Source organism: Eleginops maclovinus, chromosome 10 (genome assembly GCF_036324505.1).
Source record: "Eleginops maclovinus isolate JMC-PN-2008 ecotype Puerto Natales chromosome 10, JC_Emac_rtc_rv5, whole genome shotgun sequence".
Lineage (NCBI taxonomy): Eukaryota > Metazoa > Chordata > Actinopteri > Perciformes > Eleginopidae > Eleginops > Eleginops maclovinus.
The window spans coordinates 10,947,850-10,969,308 of NC_086358.1; the positions used below are offsets into that span (position 1 = coordinate 10,947,850).

General features: G+C 38.8%; 4 protein-coding genes across 6 annotated transcripts; 3 read left to right on the forward strand and 1 right to left on the reverse strand.

The window, feature by feature from the left end:
- The first annotated feature begins 210 nt into the window (after positions 1-210).
- On the forward strand, positions 211-8,779 carry zgc:174164 (uncharacterized protein LOC570656 homolog). The gene is made up of 22 exons (XM_063893107.1): positions 211-463; positions 827-933; positions 1,028-1,104; positions 1,497-1,575; positions 1,653-1,729; positions 2,058-2,250; positions 2,362-2,424; positions 2,618-2,689; positions 2,790-2,962; positions 3,055-3,142; positions 3,703-3,833; positions 4,447-4,618; positions 4,858-4,947; positions 5,105-5,306; positions 5,406-5,514; positions 5,663-5,843; positions 6,012-6,098; positions 6,176-6,281; positions 7,353-7,482; positions 7,614-7,707; positions 8,180-8,217; positions 8,329-8,779. Exons 1-22 carry the CDS (start codon positions 397-399, stop codon positions 8,450-8,452), a joined length of 2,460 nt encoding a protein of 819 aa, XP_063749177.1. The 5' UTR covers positions 211-396; the 3' UTR covers positions 8,453-8,779.
- A 580-nt stretch (positions 8,780-9,359) lies between these two features.
- LOC134870556 (L-seryl-tRNA(Sec) kinase) lies at positions 9,360-11,625 on the forward strand. Of its 2 annotated transcripts, none has more exons than XM_063892780.1 (6): positions 9,360-9,678; positions 10,062-10,317; positions 10,444-10,645; positions 10,751-10,826; positions 11,204-11,297; positions 11,392-11,625. In XM_063892780.1, exons 1-6 carry the CDS (start codon positions 9,454-9,456, stop codon positions 11,607-11,609), a joined length of 1,071 nt encoding a protein of 356 aa, XP_063748850.1. In that variant the 5' UTR covers positions 9,360-9,453; the 3' UTR covers positions 11,610-11,625. The 2 variants fall into 2 exon arrangements, with proteins under 2 accessions (XP_063748850.1, XP_063748851.1); XM_063892781.1 differs by having other exon boundaries at positions 9,360-9,672.
- LOC134870555 (zinc finger protein Pegasus-like) lies at positions 11,621-15,746 on the reverse strand. The gene is made up of 3 exons (XM_063892779.1): positions 15,255-15,746; positions 14,985-15,173; positions 11,621-14,518 (listed from the first exon to the last, which is right to left on the reverse strand). Exons 1-3 carry the CDS (start codon positions 15,388-15,390, stop codon positions 13,602-13,604), a joined length of 1,242 nt encoding a protein of 413 aa, XP_063748849.1. The 5' UTR covers positions 15,391-15,746; the 3' UTR covers positions 11,621-13,601.
- acadsb (acyl-CoA dehydrogenase short/branched chain) lies at positions 15,267-21,231 on the forward strand. 2 transcript variants are annotated; one of them, XM_063892777.1, is made up of 11 exons: positions 15,267-15,474; positions 16,525-16,681; positions 16,769-16,869; positions 16,955-17,161; positions 17,308-17,478; positions 17,773-17,898; positions 17,978-18,070; positions 18,170-18,259; positions 18,364-18,501; positions 18,892-18,991; positions 19,481-21,231. In XM_063892777.1, the coding sequence occupies exons 2-11, from the start codon at positions 16,666-16,668 to the stop codon at positions 19,555-19,557; spliced, it is 1,119 nt and encodes a 372-aa protein (XP_063748847.1). In that variant the 5' UTR covers positions 15,267-15,474; positions 16,525-16,665; the 3' UTR covers positions 19,558-21,231. The 2 variants fall into 2 exon arrangements, with proteins under 2 accessions (XP_063748847.1, XP_063748846.1); XM_063892776.1 differs by lacking the exon at positions 15,267-15,474 and adding an exon at positions 16,063-16,219.
- The last annotated feature ends 228 nt before the right edge of the window (positions 21,232-21,459 follow it).

Consider the following 21,459-nt stretch of genomic DNA (forward strand, 5'->3'; position numbering starts at 1 on the left):
AGGCACTCAGAAAAACAAATACAACTTTTTATTGGAGACGTACTTAGGCTTTGTATATTCACATTAATATATATATATATATTGATGTGAATATACATATATATATTTATGGAATTTTACAGAAACCGACTTAGGATGGTTGTAAACCATTTGACAGTGAAACCTTTCACTTAACACTTACATTTACAGCATAGTAACGCACAATTATCTGCAAAACTTCCAGTTATTGAGCCACGGCGCCTTTACTTTGTTTCTGAATCCGTGGAGCTCACCTGTGCTTAGCCACACCCACGCGATGCACCTGACCAACAGAAGGAAGCAAAGGCACAGACTTGCATTGGAAGCAGACATAGCTCAGACCTAAGGAAAAATAATCGTGATACTTTAACCAGAATCATGGTCAGCAAATATACTTTATTCGCTGTTATTTTGCTGTCTTACGTTTCGAGGATTGACAACAAAGGTGAGATACAGCTTTAGTCCTTCGACCAAGCAGAAATAGAGCGTGTTTTTCTTCTTTTGTAAACCGAGACAACGATGGTTGGATGGTTTTGGTGTGGTTTTTACTTTGAGCTTGTTTGTAGTCTACAGATAATATTAGTTGTGTATCCTTGGCTGTTTTTCTGTTTTGAATCGAGAGGAAGAAACCTAACAACTGTCATATTTCACAATTCATTGTTTTTGTATGTGGTTTAATTATAGTAGACCTCTTTGTCCTGAGAAGAAATATCCTGACTTAACCACTCTCACACTATTGACTGTTTTTCCTCTATTCATCTTTCTTCCAGACTATTTACAGTTTTTCCTCTATTCATCTTTCTTCCAGACATACTCAATGGGCTTTCATTAAAGCTTTCCAAGTACTCCATTGTAAATCCTCAGGTGATTCACAGATGGACAAGGAGCATTGGCAAAACACAACAGTCACAAGAGGTAGGTAAAAACCCTGATTCATTATATTAATTAAACATTAAAGAAGTTTAATATGACAACATCAAGAATACTTCCTTGTTTTTACCCATTTCAGAAAAAGGAAGATGAGACAATATCATATGCACTGAACATTAACAACAGGAAGCACCTCCTTCATCTAAAAAAGAACAGGTATATGTCGAAATGTGCAAACTAAATTGCAATATTTAAGCCTACTCACAAGAAAACCTCAAATATTATCAGATCTAATATTCAGTCTGGTTAAGACAACAGGGAAGATGATAGGGATTTCCATACCTCTCACTACCAACTTATTCTTTATACATATGCCTTGAATTTCTTTAGCTCTAAACAAAGGGAATGGTGTGTTGTTTTTTGGATGGTTGTTCAAGGTTGATGTTTGTATAATGCATTTTGTATCTTTTGTTGAGTTGTGTGCTCCTGATGCAGCAATGTTCTTTCTCCAAAACAATATTCTCCCATTGGAGAAAGTAACCTTTATCTTAGTCCTTGTTATGCTTCTGATTAAATATTTTGTGTGTTTTTTTTCCTCGTCTTATCAGAGACTTTTTACACCCAAACTTTGTTCAGTATTCACGTGACGCCACTGGTAACCCCGAATCATCTTATCCAAAACAGCATGTAAGTCGACAGTTGTTGGTTTATAGGGCTTGTTTGAACTTCAATTCTTGAACTATGTTTTTTGTTGTTTTTCCCAGGTGCACTGCTATTACCATGGAGAGGTGGAGGGATATGAGGATTCATTGGTAGCACTCAGCACATGCTCTGGCCTCAGGTTTGAACATCCCTCTTGCTGTTTTTAGGTCCTATATTTCAGTGAAAACATATCATAGTTATGTGATTTGTTTTCCAAATTATTCATCGATAGCAATAAAGATCTTTCAAATCTCAATCATTTCTACATGTCCTGCTCAGACATGTACTTTTATTGTGTGGAAGTGTATCTGATTGGTTTGTTTGAATCAATCAAATTGAACCAAATCTATCTTAGTCTCGCTCTTCTAAAGTATGTTTGTTTTCCAATATTATGTTTTGAAATGCATTGCCATAATCCACAATCCAATGTTGTGTCTACCGTGCACTTAATCTATTCTTCTCTGTAGGGGCGTGATCATCCTTGGAAATGAGACCTATGGGGTTGAGCCTATTCCGCAGTCTACAACCAATGAGCACATTTTGTACCTACTGGAGGACTCTCAGTCCGAGCCCACCACTTGTGGGGTCGTCAGTGAGGCTTCATCAACGCAAAGCCATGAACACTTTGAGCCTGGCCAATCGCTCACTTCACTGCTGCGGGTTAGGATGCTCACCAAGTTCACCTGAACTTATATTTAAAGTGTAAACAGGACTTGAAATTGAAAGTGGGTCTAAATGTCTGCTTTACCTTTTTGACTGTTTGTTTTTTAGAGGAAGCGCAATTTACCTCAAACGAATTACGTGGAGCTTGTGCTAGTTGTCGATAATCTCAGGGTAAGTGTGTATTTGTTTGTCTTCACTTTTATGTAAGTGAGTATTAATTGGCTGCATCATGATTTTGTGGATTCTTTTTAGTTTTACTAGATGCCGTGTCATTAACACTTTGTCGCTTTGCTTTTCCAGTGCTGCAGACAATAAGGCCACAATATTATCTATAATAATTATCTTTTTATATTTGTATGTACAGTATAATTATAAGAAAAAAAATGATACAGCGGTACGAGAGGAAATGGTGGAGATGGCTAATCTGCTGGATGGGGTGAGATTTCAAGTTGTTTGCAAAAGAAAGAAAGCTTCATTCTTTAATAAGTTATAGTGGTGTACTATGTTTTAAATGTGTAATCCTTGATTTAATCTAGTATTACAAGAAGCTGAATATCCGTGTGGTGCTGGTGGGCCTGGAGATTTTTAAGGAGAGTAATCCCTTTGACGTGGAGGCAGGCTCTGCAGGAGAGGTGCTGGGAAGGTTTGTCAAGTGGAGGAAGACCACGCTGTTACCAAAGATCAGGCATGACATCGGACAACTCATAATGTAAGTAACATGTGTTTTCTGGCTTTTTTTTTTCTTATATGATGACAGTATATTACATGAAAGTTTGTGATCTATCTCTTGGTCCACTTTAGTGGTAGGCCCAAGCTATTTGGAAACATAGTGGGCATGGCATTCGTGGGTACGGTCTGCTCCACAGCGAGTTCTGGAGGAATCAACGTGGTTAGTTCAACTCCCTTTTAACTTCTAACATCAGCTGACACCTGGGGACTTTGGAATCATGAGCTTTTAAACAGAAACTGATACTGTCTGTATTATTCATGGCAGGTTCTTTAAGTGCAGCTCTAAATAACAAAGGAGTCAAACAGGTTAGATCTGAACAGTCTTGCTAAACACAATGACAAGGCAACTTTATTTGGCTGATTGAATTCCTTAAAACATTTTGCATTGCGATACCTCACACTAGAAGGAAGGATAACTATGAAATGTACAAAATGTTGGTTGGGAATTTATTTTATTTACTTCCTGATTGTCAAAAACATTTACAGTTTTTGTTTGTTTTACATTTGCTGCTCTCTTTTCCCTTTTTAAATAAAACACATTTTTCTTTATTGAACTAATCCAAATAATATCCAAATAATGTAGTTTACACTTTTGAAAGATATCAAAATATATACTGTATCTATATATATATATATCTTGATCCAACAATAGATACTTGAAATGTTTTTAAAATACTCTCGTATCTCTTTTAATCTGCTTTGCACTGGGTGTTTTCTCAGTTTCGTAATGATAACCTGCCTGCTGCCTCCGCTGTGGTGGCTCATGAAATGGGCCATAACCTGGGCATGAATCACGACAGGGCGGGCTGCATCTGCGATGGAAAAGGCTGCATCATGGGAGCCGGTACTGGGTAACACAACTTCAAAAACATTGTTATTGACTTTTTGCAATGAAATTAAACCAGTAGTTAAAATGATATGGTATAATCAGAGTCCTTTACAAAGACACAGATAGGTTGGGTTAAATTTGACTAATTCAAACCAACAGTTTATCCAACCTTAAATTAAGAAATGTTTTTGTTGTGGCGTGAAACTAGCAGACAGCAGTTTTGGTGTCTTGATGTTGTTCAATTAGGTTAAATCTCCACTGTCAATGTGTTTCCTGTACAGGACTTAATCCTCCTATATACTGGAGTATAAGAAACACATTTCAGACCTTTTAATGTTATTTCAAGCATAGAGTAGCTTAATTTTATTTCACAATATGCACACTTTATGCTGATGTTTTCAGGTACAAAGCTTGAATGTCCATAAAAGATTTTAATTTTTTTTAACACATTTGGGACTCTGGTGGCTCTTTATGTGAGTAAAATACAAATCTGTATTTGTTTGTGTTTTAGTGTAGGCTCCCAAAATGCTACGTCATATAAATGAATGAAACAAAAAAATGCCTTGGCTCAATGTTCAACATGAGGCCGGTCCAGTTGGATTTGTATGTTAATGGTTTATCCTTCTTCCCTATAGTGGTTCCCCGATGTTCAGCAGCTGCAGTGGAGAAGACTTTGAGAGGTTGATCCTTCGTGGAGGCGGCATGTGTCTAAAAAACCAGCCCTCCCCATCAAATGTGGTCGGTATCGCTGTATGCGGCAATGGCCGGCTGGACACAGGAGAGGAATGTGACTGTGGCACAGCAGAGGTAAAGTCCTGCTGCCAGAAACTCTCTCACACACACACAAAAAAAAATTACAGATCAGTTTAAGTACAGTTTATAAGTATTTTTGGGTAAATGTATATCTTTATTGCGTAACATAAACACATTTTAAGTGTCAGTTTTACAGATTATACATACACGTTATGTAACAACCTCATTAAAATACAGATTTTAGTAAGAAAATTGTTGTCTTAAAATGTTTTCTCCGTTTCCATATCATACAGGAATGTGACAATAAATGCTGTAATCCTGCCACCTGCAAACTCAACCCGGGGGCTGCCTGTGCTCAGGGTCTCTGCTGCGAAAACTGTCAGGTCAGCATTCAGTTGGACTTGAGGCCAGAGTTATTTAGCTTATGACTTCAAGGCAAATAGGCAATTAACAATTCCTCAGACAAGACATTGTTTGCACTTTTTAAAAGAAAAAAAAGCATGTCTTACATATTGCTGTATGTGATTGGATTCATTTTAGATCAGAGTATCTGGAACGCCATGCAGAGATTCTGCTAACACCTGTGATCTTTCTGAATACTGTGATGGCAAGACTCCGCTCTGCCCAGAGGACTTCTATATCATGGACGGCCTGCCCTGTGAATACCGTAAAGCTTCAGCGTACTGCTTTGAAGGCCGATGCCAGACGTATGATTTCCAGTGCAACCATATCTTTGCGCCAGGTATATTCAATTATGCTTTATACAAAGAGTAGTTTCAGCTAGCTGAAAATATCAGCTTTGTGTATTCAATGTCATAAATATTTTTTATGTTTTGGGCAGATCCAGCAACAAAGGCAAACGATATTTGTTTCAAGACTATTAATATGAGGGGAGACAAATTTGGGAACTGTGGAAACAACGGTGCCAACTTCATAAAATGTCCTTCAGTGTAAGTACAAGATTTTTAATAATTTAATTATATGAATTCACTATGGATACATACAGCATAAACATCACTGGATTTAATTGTACAACTTTACTTTGTTTACTCATCAAAAGTTGTGGGAACTGACTGTTTTCTTAAACCTGCACTGCAGAAATTCCATGTGTGGAAAGTTGCAGTGTGTCAACGTGGATCTCACCACCATCCCTCCTAATGCCCAAGTCAGTATCGAGGTCATTCAAGGGTCGAAGTGTATTAATGCAAACTTCGATTTCGGCCCTGATGTGCTAGATCCTGCCTATGTTAACTCCGGCAGCCCTTGTGAGAAAGGAAAGGTAAACAGACAACATTTTAAGAAGTTTTCACACCAATGTAGGAATGTAACCAGGAACAAATGTGATTATACTTGTTCCAGTTCAGTGCAGTAATGTGAGAGTGGACATAATGCCGCCAAGTGATTCATTTTTGTTGAACCAATAAGTTACAATACGTTTCTCTCTCAGACATGCATGGATTTTCAGTGTGTAAACGCCTCTAATCTGAGACCCAACTTGGAGTGTGATGCCCAGACCACCTGCAACGACCGAGGGGTGAGTCAGCATTTTTTATATAAAAAAACTTTCAGCCAATAACAGGTCTGACTTGGCTGTTATATTGTTTTCTCCAGGTATGTAATGACCAAGAAAACTGCCACTGTAAAAATGGGTGGGCTCCGCCTAAATGTGACAGATCCGGGAGAGGTGGCAGCATAGACAGCGGCCCGGCTCAGATAGGTGAGTTTACATAATTTACATTAATTTGCTTTTCAAGTCAGTACACAGATAGTCAAAGACACTACATGTATTTTATATACAGTCCACATAACCTGTCCCCAGGTAACTATAGTCATTCTCACAACAACTCCTCTCAGTCCCTCACACTTTTTCCTCAGAACTAAAGATGTCCAAGCTTTTTCTGTTGCTGCACCCAGGCCACCCTCAAGTTTCAAATCAAATGTACAGACACTTAAATTCAGTCTGAGTAAGCCCCAATGGCTTTTGTCAAGTTCCCTCTTAACTTGTTTTTAAGTTACTGCTTTTTCATTTGATGTAGATATCTGATATCTTATAAGAAGGTATTAAATCTATTTCTTTAATGCACTGTTTTATGTATTTAACTACACATACCTGTATTGAGGCCAATCTTTACCCATCTGCACTTTTGTTCAACTCCCAATATATTAAAATATCCTAAAGAGCTAATATGATTTGGTTTGACTTTAATGCCACACTCCTAAACTCTAATTGGGGCAACATATGGAAGTCATCTTTTAGTTATTTTAAAGCATCACCTGATACACAGTAATCTAATACAGTAGTTCTTTATTGGGCTTCATATTACTCATATATTAATCATTCTGTCTTCTGCTTAAATGACTGTGTTAGCAGTGGTTCCTTGTTGCATGTGTATTTGTTTTGGTTTTAGATCATTGAAATAATATTAAAATTGTATCATTATCTTTCATTAGAAATAGTATAATAGAAACAGAGTGTTCTATCAGTTATCACTTCTCATGCTGTGATGCTACTCAGGATGAACTAGAAAAATACAGATATGTAAGCTGTTATACTGGCCTAGATATAAATGGTCAATTTAGTTGTATTTTCGCACCCCGCCTCTACTCTTAGGTATTAACATAAGTTGTGTCCATCATAAAGTCTTGTAGTGTCATGTTTTGGGGAAAAATGTCCTTCTAAGACGAAAAATAACTGAGGGTATCTGCTAGCAATGTTGACTATTTGGCGAACAAATAGAGTGAAATACACTGTTCTAATTGATATTCACATATGACCTTTTCCGCTCAGACTACTCCCTCAGAGATGGCCTGTTGATCTTTTTCTTGTTGGTGGTTCCTCTTCTGGTTCTTCTGATTCTGGTCCTGCTCTACTTCTTCAGGAGGGACTCCCTGGACCGGTGTCTTAAAAGAGGCAAAAAGTAAACATCATAAAACATCCATAACTATATACATAAAAGATATAGTTATGGATCATTTAAAGTCTAAAGTTGCAATGTTTTATATGTTGATTCATATATTTTTGCTTCTCATAAATGTTTCGCTTTCTTAGATCGCGTAATGATCAAAATGGAAATGGGCAGGCAAATGGTAATGTTTCCACAAGTGCCGCAGCAAAGCCTCCAGTACCAGCTCCTCCTGGGAGGGTAAATATTTGTTCATTTTCTTGATCATCATCACTGTAGGGAAAGCAGCAAATTGTTAATTCAACAGTTTAAAATGTTTATTACATGAAAAAGCTAAATAGAAAAGAGGTAAATAAGCACATGTTCGAATGTAAATACCTTTTGGTGCAAGATTTACAGAGGTTTTGTAATTATATCGGGGACAAAAACATACTATTGATTGGGGAAAAAAACCCTCTTTCAGCTTCTAAATTCAACATCCACAAATATGTACATTTCCATGAAAATCCCTTCCTTCATTCAAATATAATTTTTTCATTTATATCTCAAATTATTATTATATTTGTGTTTTGTAATGATGATAATCTGAAAAGACGGGTCATGCTGTAAGGGTATCTAACTAAAAATAGGGAAAAAAATGTCAGAAACAAAAGGGGCAAATGTTTTGGTTTCAGAAATGCAGATTTTAAGTTTTTGTTTCTTCTTATTCCAGCCTGGACATCCACAAGAAACCTCACTTCCAATTTCTGGGTATGAACTTTTTTTTAATGTTACTGTCAATATTAGCATCACATTCCGGTTGGATATTGGAGCTTTGAACCTGTATAACCGGTCTAATAGAATTTTCCCACCACTTGTTAGTTTTAGGTATGGAGAACTGGATTATTGGAATGACAACTCAAGCACTGCCACTGCACAACCCCCACCTCCCAACCAGGGCCCGGGAGTCCCCAGACCAATTCCACCCAGGCCACCACCAAGTTGATTTGCTTTTTATACTACATCATTTAAATTGTATTGTGAATGTATGGAGTTTACCATGGCTCAACACTGTATGAAGAGACATTTTTAGAACACTGTGATATAATGACTAATTTTGACATGCACATCTTTTAAGATTGACTGTAATACCGTGGTGGTGGTGGATGACGCTTGTAGACATGTTAATATTTATTAGAATATGTCTGTTAAAATATTTGTAAAGATATCATCAAACATTTTGTATTTTATGTTGGTATATATTAAAATATTATAAAGATTTTGTGAATGTTAACCAAATAAAGAAATGTATCAGGGCATTGCTTCCCCTTCATCTGCATGTTCTGACAGTTTTGACAGTTTATTTAGACATTGCTAAGTGTGTCATGCTCTCTCAGAATAAAGAATGACTTAAACCAACAATTATGCTCTTACAGATCACCTGCACAACTGCTTTTCCAATGAGTTGGTTTTAAATTATTCATTTTTTAAACTTGGATCAGACAGTCATTGAACCAGTGGTTCTGAACCTTTTTTCACCTGTGACCATTAATTTGGGACTTATCTTCTTGTGTTGATTCATTTGAAGGATTTTTAAAAAGTGAAAAATATATATTTCAAGACGAACCACTTAGCACAGCAAACCTTTTCTTCAAGAATTATCTAGTGGGGGGTTTTTTCCCAGGGGACTACTCGAGGGTTTTACAACCCCCGTTTCGGAAAACACGTCTACAACATGTACATTACCTAGTTTCCAATAATATGCAAATATTTACTTAAATCAAACACTCTCCACCTACAACAACTGTAAAATATCCTGTTTTAACATATAACCTGAATTAAGTATTACTTCTCCCTATGCCTTTTTATTTTGAAAGAATTGCCGCCGGAAGTCACATGTTTACTAATGTTTTGAAGTCGAATGACGCGGAAGTTAGCTGTCAGCTGCAACCACCCACCGCTACAACATGTGAAAAGATACATTTTAAGGCAGCTGTCTGGTAGCAAATGGCAGCGGAGGAAGCCGGAGGTGTGTCCCGGACTCCGGCCTGCCTGTGTGTCCTCTGCGGGCTCCCTGCTGCCGGGAAGTCCTCACTGGCCCGCAGAGTCCTCAGCTCCGCTGCACAGCGCGGGTGGAGAGCCAGTGTTGTGCCGTATGATGACCTGATCCCCGAGCATGCATTTCAGACCAGAGGGGCAGAAGACGGTGTCAAACTGCAAGAAATAGTAAAGGCGGATAAGCTTGATTGTTCCCTATCTCATATAAACCTCCATAAGTGCCATTTATTGAATCTGTTTCCAAAACTAGTAGAGTAGAAATTACTTTCCCTATTATCTTATCTCACTGTTGTGTTAGTTACACTGGGAGTTATACAATGAGAGTAACATTTTCTCGTATTACAATTCGGATTGTTTGTCATTCAAAATAAACAATTTGTATACCTAAACTCAGGCGCTGACATTTTATCGACCAAACAATTACTAAGGACACGTGTAGTCACCGAAAAGTGTTTTCATCCTTTGGGTTTTAGTTATGTGTCCACAAGGCATTGTGCCACTACAATACACTGTTATGTTTCCAGCATGCATTAAACTTATCTTTTCCCTCTTTTTAGCACACTGAATGGAAGTTACACAGACAGGCAGTTTTGCAGTGCATCGAGCAGTTCTTGGAGAAACCTGGTGTTTTGGCAGAGCTTCCGAGCAGCTGTCAGATCAACATGGCAGCATGGGAACAATGCATCCTTCCTCTGCTGCAGCCTGGATATTTGGGCCGATCACAGGCTGCCGGGGCACCACTCCTCTTTCTACTGGATGACAACTTCTACTATCCAAGCATGAGATATGAAGTGTACCAACTTGCAAGAAAATGTATGAACTTTCTTTCTAAAGCATGGACCGTTAAATGAAGTGTTATGAAGACCAATACTGGTAGTATTACAATATCTAAACCCATTTCTATTTTGCTAAACTAAGTTGACTGTTTGTTTTTTTTAGTTTCTCTGGGTTTCTGCCAGGTGTATCTGCAGTGCGATCTGGACCTCTGCATCAGCAGAAACCAGAGCAGGTCTAAACCCATTCCCACTGAGGTGATATTGGAGATGGTGAAGCGCTTGGATTCTCCAAATCCACAGAAGAACTCATGGGAGACAAACAGCATTTCATTCAACACCACAGACGATTTGTCCGAATGTGACATGTAAGACAGCAGAATAAGAAGATATTACCAGCAATTACAGTATTTCCAAAGCATAAATAAGTATTATTGTGCTGCCGTTTCTTTCTCTGTCTGGCTTGTACTCAGGCTTAGGGTGATGGAGTTGATCTCCTCTGCCCTTAGCAACCCGCTTAGCCCGGCTGAAGACAACAAAGAACAAAAGGTGCGCCATCGTAACCAAATATAAGTTAATATAAGTGTAATAATGAAAGTAAATTATGCCACTTTACATGCATTTGTGTTGCAGTAATGGCTGAACATTTAATCCAATTGCGCAGTCTAGCATCTTGCAAGTTTCAATAAGCAGGAGTTCTTTTTTAGAGGCTAAATTTGTATCTAAAACATTTGAAATTATTGTAAGGTGCTTAGGAGATACTCTAGCCTACAGATCATAATCTACAGACTTAAGAAAACTTTTTAATCTTACCATCATCATTAAGTATTACAAAGAAAATGAGAATAATGTATAAATCATAACGTAAATGCAATATCTTTCAGTATAATCCCACTCAGCTCTTTTTGTGTTCTCATACTGTTCAGGAGGCAGACCGCCTGAAATGTGCCTCTAGCGTAATCCACCAAACTGATCAGGCCTTTCGACGCCATATATCTGAAGCCATGAGGACTGCAAGAGGTCAGTTGTGTTTGAGCTTCATTAATACCACACATTTGAAATAGCTTGTTATTTGAAGCACATTGTTTTGATAATTCTTCCTGCTTAATTCTAGATAATCACCTCCCTCCTGATCTCATGAGGTCTTTGGCCGCTCAGCTGAACGAGTCTAAAGCAACGTTTCTTCTCAACCTGCGGAGAGAGTTTCTACTGGAAGCGTCTTTCGCCCAAGAAGAAGACATTGATGTGGAACGTGTGGTGAAAAGAGCAGTGGACCTTTTTGATCACGAGAAGAAAGAAATCCTGTTGAGAATCATAAATGAAAATAAATGACTCGAACTTCCTTGAATTTTTGACAAAGGCAGATTTAATCGCTTCAAAAGTCACAAGTAAATGCAAGACACTGTAATTATTTAATTGTTAATAAAATGTACTTTTGCTGGTGATTGTGGCACTAAGTCAAACAAAGAAAATGTATTCATTTTTCAGAGTAATATATATATATATATATATATATATATATATTTTTTTAATTAATCTTCCTTCAAAACTTATGTACAACCCATCTACACATCACTGAAATATGAGGTCAATATACAATTTCTCTACTTATATAAAGAGATAAAAAACCATTGATCTCAGATTTGAACTTTCTGTTCATACTAAGATAATCACAAACAAATAAGTTACCCCGTCTTAACTTTAGACCAAGATCTACACAGTTAAAACGCTCTTTATTGAAATAGAAATTAATATTACTTCACATTATATCTTAGAGTCACAAAAACCTCAACAGTGTCTTAACATCTACTACACACAGCAGCTACAGGGAAATTTGATTTGGCCTAAAAATGTCTTCCAAAAAACTACAAAATAACTCTTAAATTGTTTTGTGGGAATAAATTAGTAACAAAAAAGGAAAAGGCATGTTGAAATCTATCTAAAGTCTTCCTGATATGGCTGGAGTCTGTTAAATGAGGTATAAATATCTTGCCTGTAGGGGTTTGGTCTTTGAACCGAAGGGTCTCTGGTTCACGTCCCCGAAAGGGAAAGGTGCCAGTACACCTCCTGGTGACTGCCAAAGTGCCCTTAAGCAAGGCACCAGACCCCCCACCCCTGCTACCCAGGCGCTGTACAATAGCTGGCCACTGCTCCTAGTACTAGGATGGGTTAAATGCAGAGGTTACATTTTGTGTGTGTTACACTGTGTACTGTACATACATGACAATAATAGAAAATAAAAATGAATAAATAATATCAGAACAGAAAGCAGAAACAAATGTGGGTTTTGAACAGAAAATCAGACTATTATTTGTTCAGTTTGTCTCACTTCAGTTTCTCACAGTGAAATATTTCCAGCCAGTTTAAACGTGAAAACTTTGGTGTATAAAAATGACTCATTAGATAAGAAGCACCATGATGAATAGCAAACTGTGGATAAACTCGTAACATTTATGATAAATACTGTTGGTTTCATATCAAATGTCTCATATATAACTTCCTGTGTAATTTAGATTTTTTTTTTAGCGAAATTCAGGTAATTCACTGCAGAGAAATAAGCGTTGGAAAAAGGATAATATATCAAACACAAACAGCTGCAATGGCACAGAAGGAGAGTGTTCACAATGCCCTTACTTATACTGACTGTAGGATGAGTTGAAAAGACGATTTAGTGAGCCTCAATGTGTTTTTACTGTCAAGCCGTAGCAAGATGTTACTGTTGTTGTGTCTACCCGTACTATGTTTTCATTCAAAACCAATATGAAAAGCTTGAAGCAGGGTAGAACTGCAGTAAGGCAACAATATAGTTAGTATAAGATGAAAAGGGAATTGTAAAACTGTACATAAGAAGAAAAAAAATTAATTCAGTCCCCTTGTACACCGTATCAGCCATAACATTATGGTCACAGCTGAAGCGTAGAACAGTGATCATCTTGTTAGAATGGCACCTGTCAGTGGGTGGGATATGTTAGGCAGCAAGTGAACACTTTGTCCTCAAAGATGATGTGTTGGAAGCAGGAAAAATGGGCAAGCTTAAGGATGTGAGCGACTTTGACAAGGGACAAATTGTGAGTCAGAGCATCTCCAAAACAGCAGCTCTTGAGGGTGGTTCCCGGTCTGCAGTGGTCAGTACCTACCAAAAGTGGCAAAGGAAGGAAAAGCGGTGAACCAGCGACAGGATCATGGGCGGCAAAGGCTCATTTGCTGCAAAAAGGGGACCTACACAATATTAAGCAGCTGGTCATAATGTTATGGCTGATCGGTGTATATGCAATACAATACATAAGGATTTAAGACTCCATTATGCATGAATGTTGATAGCAATCACTTTTTATGTTGTCCACGGGCAAAATGGCATGAAAAATCATATTTGTCTGTGCACATGTGCCCACAGATGTTACACTGGAATGGGTGCTCGTAGCCATGGCAGCCCATGTGAATGGTGTAGAGGATATTATCCTGAAAGTGAATATCACAGTGCTCGCATTTATTCAACAGCAGTTGGTCCTGTGTGGTCAGGGCAGGGGGGGGTGAGCTCGGCTGGCTGCTAACACTCGCAGTAAGAGTGTTCATGCTGTTGTCAAAGCCGAGGCCAGGAACAGGACTGCAACTCCTGCAGCCTAACGTGGGAGATTCATTTTTAGGAGGCGAAGTCTGCACTTGATTTGAACACATTGCTACATGTTCACTGGAGACCTGGTGTATGAGGATGGGCTTCTCGTCTTTAAAGGACTCCCTATCTGGGGATGCACGAGGATGGAGGTCTGCTAACTGGCCGGCAAGTGTGGACAATTGGTCCAGTGGGTTAGTAAACGTGAAACCATTAGCACTTCTGTTGAGACTGTCATTGTCATCCACCTTTTGAAAGTTTTTATACTCACTGCTATTCAAATTGTGGTGGATCTTTTGTGACAAGTTATTCAGATAATCTGATTTTGGCATCGCCATGGAGTGAGAGTTTAAGTTGATGAGTAGTCGCCTGCCGAAGCCCGGTGAGCCTGTCCTCTTCTGCAGGGAGCTCAGCATTCTCTTATTGGTGAACGGAGAGCGGACGGCCCTCGTAGGTAGGAGCTTGTGACGGCGGCGGCGGTGATGAGACAGGTTGCTGCGGTCGCTACAGCAGAAGGCGCAGAGATCACATTTGTAGGGCTTCTCGCCTGTGTGCGAGCGCATGTGGGCTTCCAAGTGGCGCTCGTACGCTGAAGCAAACGGGCACAGCTGGCAGCGATGAGGCTTTTCTCCTAGGGAAGAAAATAATATGGCTATGGTCAAGCATACTTTACTGTGAAAGAGTCAACAGTTATGATGCCCTAAGTACAATGTATTCAGCACAAGGGATTGAACAGTATGGGACTTGACGATTAGTGATGGGGAGATTTAGAATGTTAGGTAAATTCCAGCATAACAAATTCACAGTAAGATCATTGTAGTGAAGTTTCATAATCAGGTTTATTGTGAATATTCTCATATATCTCATATATCGGGAAGTGAAGAGCAGAGCCTATTTAAAAATATATCATGTTATAACATACTCACACAATGTCGCTGTTTTGAAATGTATTTTGCATCCTTTACTTATGCAGGGGACCTTGATTAGCATTGTTCTTTTCACTAAAAAGTATGTTTACCATGAACAATGCGTGTCTGTGTTGCAGATTGATGTGTAGGCATGGGTCAATAATAAATGAATGGAATGTAAACACTGACCTGTGTGGATGCGGATGTGCTCTATTAGGCGAGCCATGCCTTTGTTTGCATAGCTGCAGTAGCTGCATTTGTACTTCCCATCGCAGGTCCTCTCAAGGCCGTCCATCTGAACATCTGACCCATCCTCTATAGGTAGGCTCACCTCCACAGAGGGAGGGTCCAGACCATTCTGCTCACTCCTGGGGGCAACTAAAACAGAACACACAATGACTTTCATATTCGACTTTCAAAAAAGATATCTCTTTAAAATGCATTGTACTCAATTCCCACCGGCTTGATAGGGCTCCCCAGATTCCTTTTCTCCGCAAACAGAGCCTGAAATCATGTTGACATGCTGAGTTTGTTGTGTCAGGTATTCTTGAAATTCCTTCACAAAATCCACAGGCTCGGTTTTTATCTCTTCCATCCTCCTTCTTCTGTATTGAACTTGAAATTACCCAGAGGAAAGGTGTAAAGCTCAGCAACTTTTACTTCTGGTATCCCTCAGTAGGTAAGTAAAAGGACGTAACGTAAGCTGCCTAAATTGATTGTTAGCTCATAGCAACAACAATGCTAATGTTGCCCCGCTAGTTCGACACTTTATCGTACTTTTCATAATGATTAAAAACTATTATCTAACGCTATCCGTAACGCAGCTCTTATCCAACATTTCAGCGTCGAAGTAACATTATCGCTAAGTAGAACAAAAGGTGAAAATTGGGCCCTGGATTGTTAACAGGTGAACGCTTCCGTTTTTGCTGATACGTCAGTGTTCCGTGTCCCCGCAAACGCATCTGCTGCCTTCGAGTACCGTAGGTAACATTTATTTTATACAAATTAGCGCCTACAAACGACGATAAAACTGTAATGGAAACGTCACTTAAATACTTATTAGATGTATTTATTTTATCCGGGTTGCCACGAAACCAGATTTCATCCCATTCATGTAATCACTGTATGGTACAGTCTTAAATTCAGAACATCAAATCATATTTAAAAAAAATAGCATGCCTTTCTTTCAGACACTGCAAAGCACTTTTTAGTTTGAACCCATGATAAAGAGCATCATGATTGGTATGTTGATTGTGCTATACTTAACAGTGTTGGCAATTGCGATAAAACATACACTTTGAGTGTCTGATTCTCATAAGAGGCACTTGAAAGCAGCATCACCCCTCTGGTGGACGTAAGTACGTATGCATGTAAACATTTCGTAAGAAGTCATGGCTGCATTGCTGGTCAGGATTTTCTCAAAGGTGAGACTGAACATTATTGTCCCAGTCAAAAATACTTTTGTTCTTTTGGCACAGTTATGTTTTCCTCTATTTAAATCCCTTATCCTTGAACTACATCACGTAACCTGACTGGCTCTTATGACGATTGTTATGTTGTTAGCATACTGCTAATGCTAGCATAGAAACAGAGCATCACTGCAATAATTCATTAATTCATTTTGATGGTGAATAATGGTGGACATGACTGTGTAGCAATTATTATTCAAAATGTGAGAGACATTCAGATAGACATTCATTTGAAACACTGTTGTCTGTCCTGTTCTCAGTCGTGCAGACAGATCTGTCGACCATGGGGTGCTTGTCAGGCTGGATGGAGGAGCAGGTCTACCCATCCGGCCCCAGATACATCCACAGACCAGGGGTGGGTCTCCTTTCCTCCCCTTCAAACTTTTTCAGAGGAGGAGAGCATGATGAGGGAAGCAGGTGAGCTGGACATCTAGTAGACACATGATGCTGACAACTGGACACATACATTCCTAAAACTCTTACATGTGTTTCGCTCTTCAACAGTTAAAAAATATGCACAAGAGCGCATTGCTCCGTTTGTGTCAAAGATGGATGACAATTCTGCAATGGACGAGGAAGTGCTGAAGTCTCTCTTTGAACAGGGTGTATGTAATTTATTGTACATCACATTATGCTTAATCCAGCGTTTTCTTTCTATCCACTGACTGAAGTTCTATTTACTGTTTACAGCTCATGGGCATTGAGATTGACCCAGAGTACAATGGCACTGGCTCGTCCTTCTTCTCTTCCATTCTGGTCATCGAGGAGCTGGCAAAGGTGGACGCCTCTGTGGCTGTGCTCTGCGACATTCAGAACACGCTGATAAACACACTGTTTGCCAAACTGGGTACAGCAGCTCAGAAAGAACATTATCTCAGCCGACTGTCAACAGACATGGTGAGGACTGTGACATACTGGCTCTTATTGTATGGCATATAACACTACACTGTCAGTGTGGCATAGATATCAAGTGGTAATCTAAAGATAACAGAAAGATGTTTTAAAAGCTTCCTTCATTATACTACCTGTTTCATGTCACATAGATTGGAAGCTTCTGCCTCTCTGAAGCCGAGTCAGGGAGTGATGCCTTCGCTCTAAAGACACGTGCTGAAAAACACAAGGACTATTACGTCATCAATGGGTCCAAGATGTGGATCAGCAATGCAGAACATGCAGGTGTCTTCCTGGTGATGGCCAATGTAGACCCCTCTGTTGTGAGTAATCTTCTGATCTTGTTGCCTTTTGTCACTATAAATATTTTTTATAATAAGAGTATTTCTTTAATAAAAAAAACAACCTTTTTTCATCATTTTCCATCGCAAAGAAATCAGTTTTCCCTGTTATCTTGAATGCATATCAGCTCTTGATAGTGTTCGTTAACATGTAATACAAACTAGCAATATCACACATTTTAAAATCGTAACAATCAAACAGAGACCTCTTCAACAAAAAAAAGTGTGCACCAATGATCTACAAAATGTTAAGAGAAACTCACTTTGGTCTGACAGGGATACAAAGGCATCACCTGCTTCATCGTGGACCGGGACACGGAGGGGCTTGAGATTGGCAAGAAGGAGAACAAGCTCGGCCTGCGTGCATCCTCCACCTGCCCTCTCAACTTTGACAATGTTAAGGTACCACAGAACACCTGTTACGGCACCAGTTACATATGCACACTCTGACTTTTACTTACTTCCTGCTTTTTCGTTGCAGGTACCAGAGAAGAATATTTTGGGACAGATCGGTCATGGGTACAAGTACGCTATTGGAATGTTAAATGAGGGCAGGATTGGAATTGCTGCTCAGGTAAACCTTTTTTAAGGGATATAATTACGACAAGCTCAATGTGTTCCATTCAAGATTACAAAGTGTACAATGAGTGCTGATTTTTGGTTTGTGTTTCAGATGCTTGGTCTGGCACAGGGTTGCTTCGACGCCACTATTCCTTACACCCGACAGAGAATGCAGTTCGGAAAACGCATTTTTGACTTCCAGGTTCACATCAGTCTTCCCTCTTTCACACAACATGTTTGTAATTATTCACATTTTTCTATTGTACATGGGTTCTAATGTTGTTGTGGTTCTCTTTTTTTTTGCAGGGCATGCAGCACCAAATAGCCCACGTAGCGACACAGATTGAAGCCGGTCGACTGCTGACGTACAACGCTGCTCGTCTGAAGGAAGCTGGGAGACCTTTCATCAAGGAGGCCTGCATGGCCAAATACTTCACTGCAGAGGTGGGCATCCTGATTCATTGACCGCACCTCAACACAATGATGGTGTGGCTAAAGGTTTTGGAAGTGTTTAAATGTATTTCTAGAGAATATTGTGGTCATCAATGTTATCGGCTTTATGTTTAAAAAAATCTACTTTGTGTATTTCTAAGGATTTCCCCCACTTGTTATAGTAAATTGCTGATTCGATTCCTTACTGTATGTGTTGCTGAACCTTTAGTAATCTCATTATAGTTTTGACATTCATACATTTTTGGTCTGTTACATGTTTGTTGATATCTATTCTATGTGCTGCTTTTTTGGCAAAGAAACTCCTGCAAAAAGTATAATTTCAGTCACCACGAAACATCTTCCTGTCTTTATCAGAGTCACAATATATGTTGTTTTCCTAAGGTTGCAACTCTAACAACATCTAAATGCATCGAATGGATGGGAGGAGTGGGCTTCACCAAGGACTACCCCATAGAGAAATACTACAGAGACTGTAAAATTGGTGAGCATGACTCAACAAGTATGCGCCACGAAACAAATATTGACATTTGTACACTGTTTTCTTAAAAGTAAATTAGAGCTGTGACTCAAGCCCCAATGTGCAAAAGGACACAGCTCCTGAAGGGCTGAGGGAAGGTCAGATGTAGCTGTTTGTGATTGGACTACAGTGGGGTGGAGGGAAAGGCTGATGCTAGTGGCTGTAATCGGACTCTGCAGGAATTCCACCCGTCTGACCCCTCAGAGTGCCATTATACCAACACACAGCTAAGGAAGCTACCAGGGCAAATGTCACTTTTCGTGTCAACACCAGCATTTTGGCTCCCCAGTTATCCAGCTGGAGCACCGTCAGACTGAGCTACATAATGATCCCCTTTGTGTCCTGATAGCGAAAGCTGCAGGTTCATGTTTTCTGAAGAGGAATTAGACAACATTGACCTTGTTTTGTATTGCAGGAATTCAACCTAATGCTTTGTTTCGCCTCCATGTGCAGGTACCATATATGAGGGCACAACAAACATTCAGCTATCGACTATGGCCAAGTTCATTGATAAGGAGTATGATCACTGAACACATCCTTCGGATCCAGAGGGAATGCACTCTGCCGTGTTACACTCCATTACCTTCTCCTCAAATGACTCTGGGCGATGCCTTGCTGTAGATCTTCTATCATTTTTCTACAGTTTTGTTTGTTCTAGATGTTTGTTCTCAATATTACCAATTATTGCTCTTTTTAAGTGGTTTGCACTACTAATGTTACTGATGTTGTGGTTCCACTTCTCCAGCTTTAGGGTTAAAGTTGCTCTGGTGCAATGATTGTTATTCTATTTTCTTTCTGTCATACTTTTACAAAAGTCTAGCAATAAGATGATTTGTTCATATAGATTGAGCTTCCACTAACGGTTATCCTCGTTATCAAATATCAGCAGATTTTATTTTCTAGCTTTTTTTAGTGGAAAAAGTGGATGTCTTGTGAGTCAAAAAACGAAAGATATTCAGTTAAATATGATATAAAACCAAGAAAAAGCAGGACATTTCCACAGATTTGTATTTTCCAATATTTTCTTTAATTGATTTTACAATATAGTTGTCCATTTTTTTTTCTGTTACTGGACAAATCGTTGCAGTTCTACCCCTCCCCCCATCCATATTCTTCTTTTGTTTATTGAGACATTGTGACTAATCATGGCAGAATAGAATAACTGATTATATCACAACTTTTAAAGATTTAGATTTTCTTTAAATGTTTCAGTGCCTTCAGAGGGTCAGCTGAGCTGAATAACTTAGAAAGTCTGTCTTCACAGGATGCTCTCGAATAGGTGACTGGTTACAACACACTCACTTATATGCTTTAGAAATATTGTACAGTTCCTTGTTATGTTAAACTAGTAGGTCTCTCACATCATATAAAGAAATTCTCTTTACAGAGCGATTATCAATATCCTTTATCAATAAATGTGAAATATACTGAATCAACCCTCTACCTGTGTTGCGACTGAGGCCTACTGTATAATACATAGTTCTGTCACTAGATGGCAGCCTTCTCCAGAGGGACAGCAGCACTCCCGAGTTGAGACAGCTTCTCTCTGAGAACAGTCAATTACCACATCATTTAACAGCCTGTCACCTCTAATGATATTGTATATCAATTTAATTATGCTGGTGCTTCAGATGAAAAGAGCCTGCCTTGTGTAATTGACTCACCGATCATTTTTTAGCTGATTACATTTCCATTGCCTGCATGTGCTGTGTAAAATGAGGTTTAGTGTTTTACACAACACAGACAAGCTGTGTCTATGTTCACAGACCTGTAATAGCCATTACCCATGATGACCCCTTGTAAAAAGTAATCTTGTTAGGAATCCATTAATCACTGGCAGTACTTAGTAGGTATTGAATAGGATAAAAACTGTCAGATGAATACCCATTGCAGTGGTTGAGATGCAAAATATATTCAGATCTCCATTTGGTTAAGGGTTATAAACGATTTCAATTCAAACATCCAACATATTGTCAATTTGTATTATATTTATCAAACTTTATTTTTACAGGGAAATAACAGAGCTCTCTTTTTAACTTGTGCCCCAAAAACGTTGCTTCTAATACCATAGAAAGACAACAAAGCAAGTACAAAAAAAAAACACCTCTAGAAAGCTTAACATTTTCCATTTTCATTGATTTTCTCTTATTTTGAATTTTTCCACCTATACAAAAACTAAATGTTATTAAACAGTATCCTTTTTAGTTTTGTGACCATACAATTATATTTACTGATGTACTTTTGATACTGAGACACCTGATCAAACACAACAGTTATTTGATATTTGATTTAAAATGAACGGTATGATTTCGGCATGGGTCATCACTGATAGTACTTAGAACAGTATTATATGTGTGATGTAATTAGACCAATCATGACAGGTTCAAACTGAAGACTTGGAATAACATGTGACTCAAAGGACTAGATGTTTT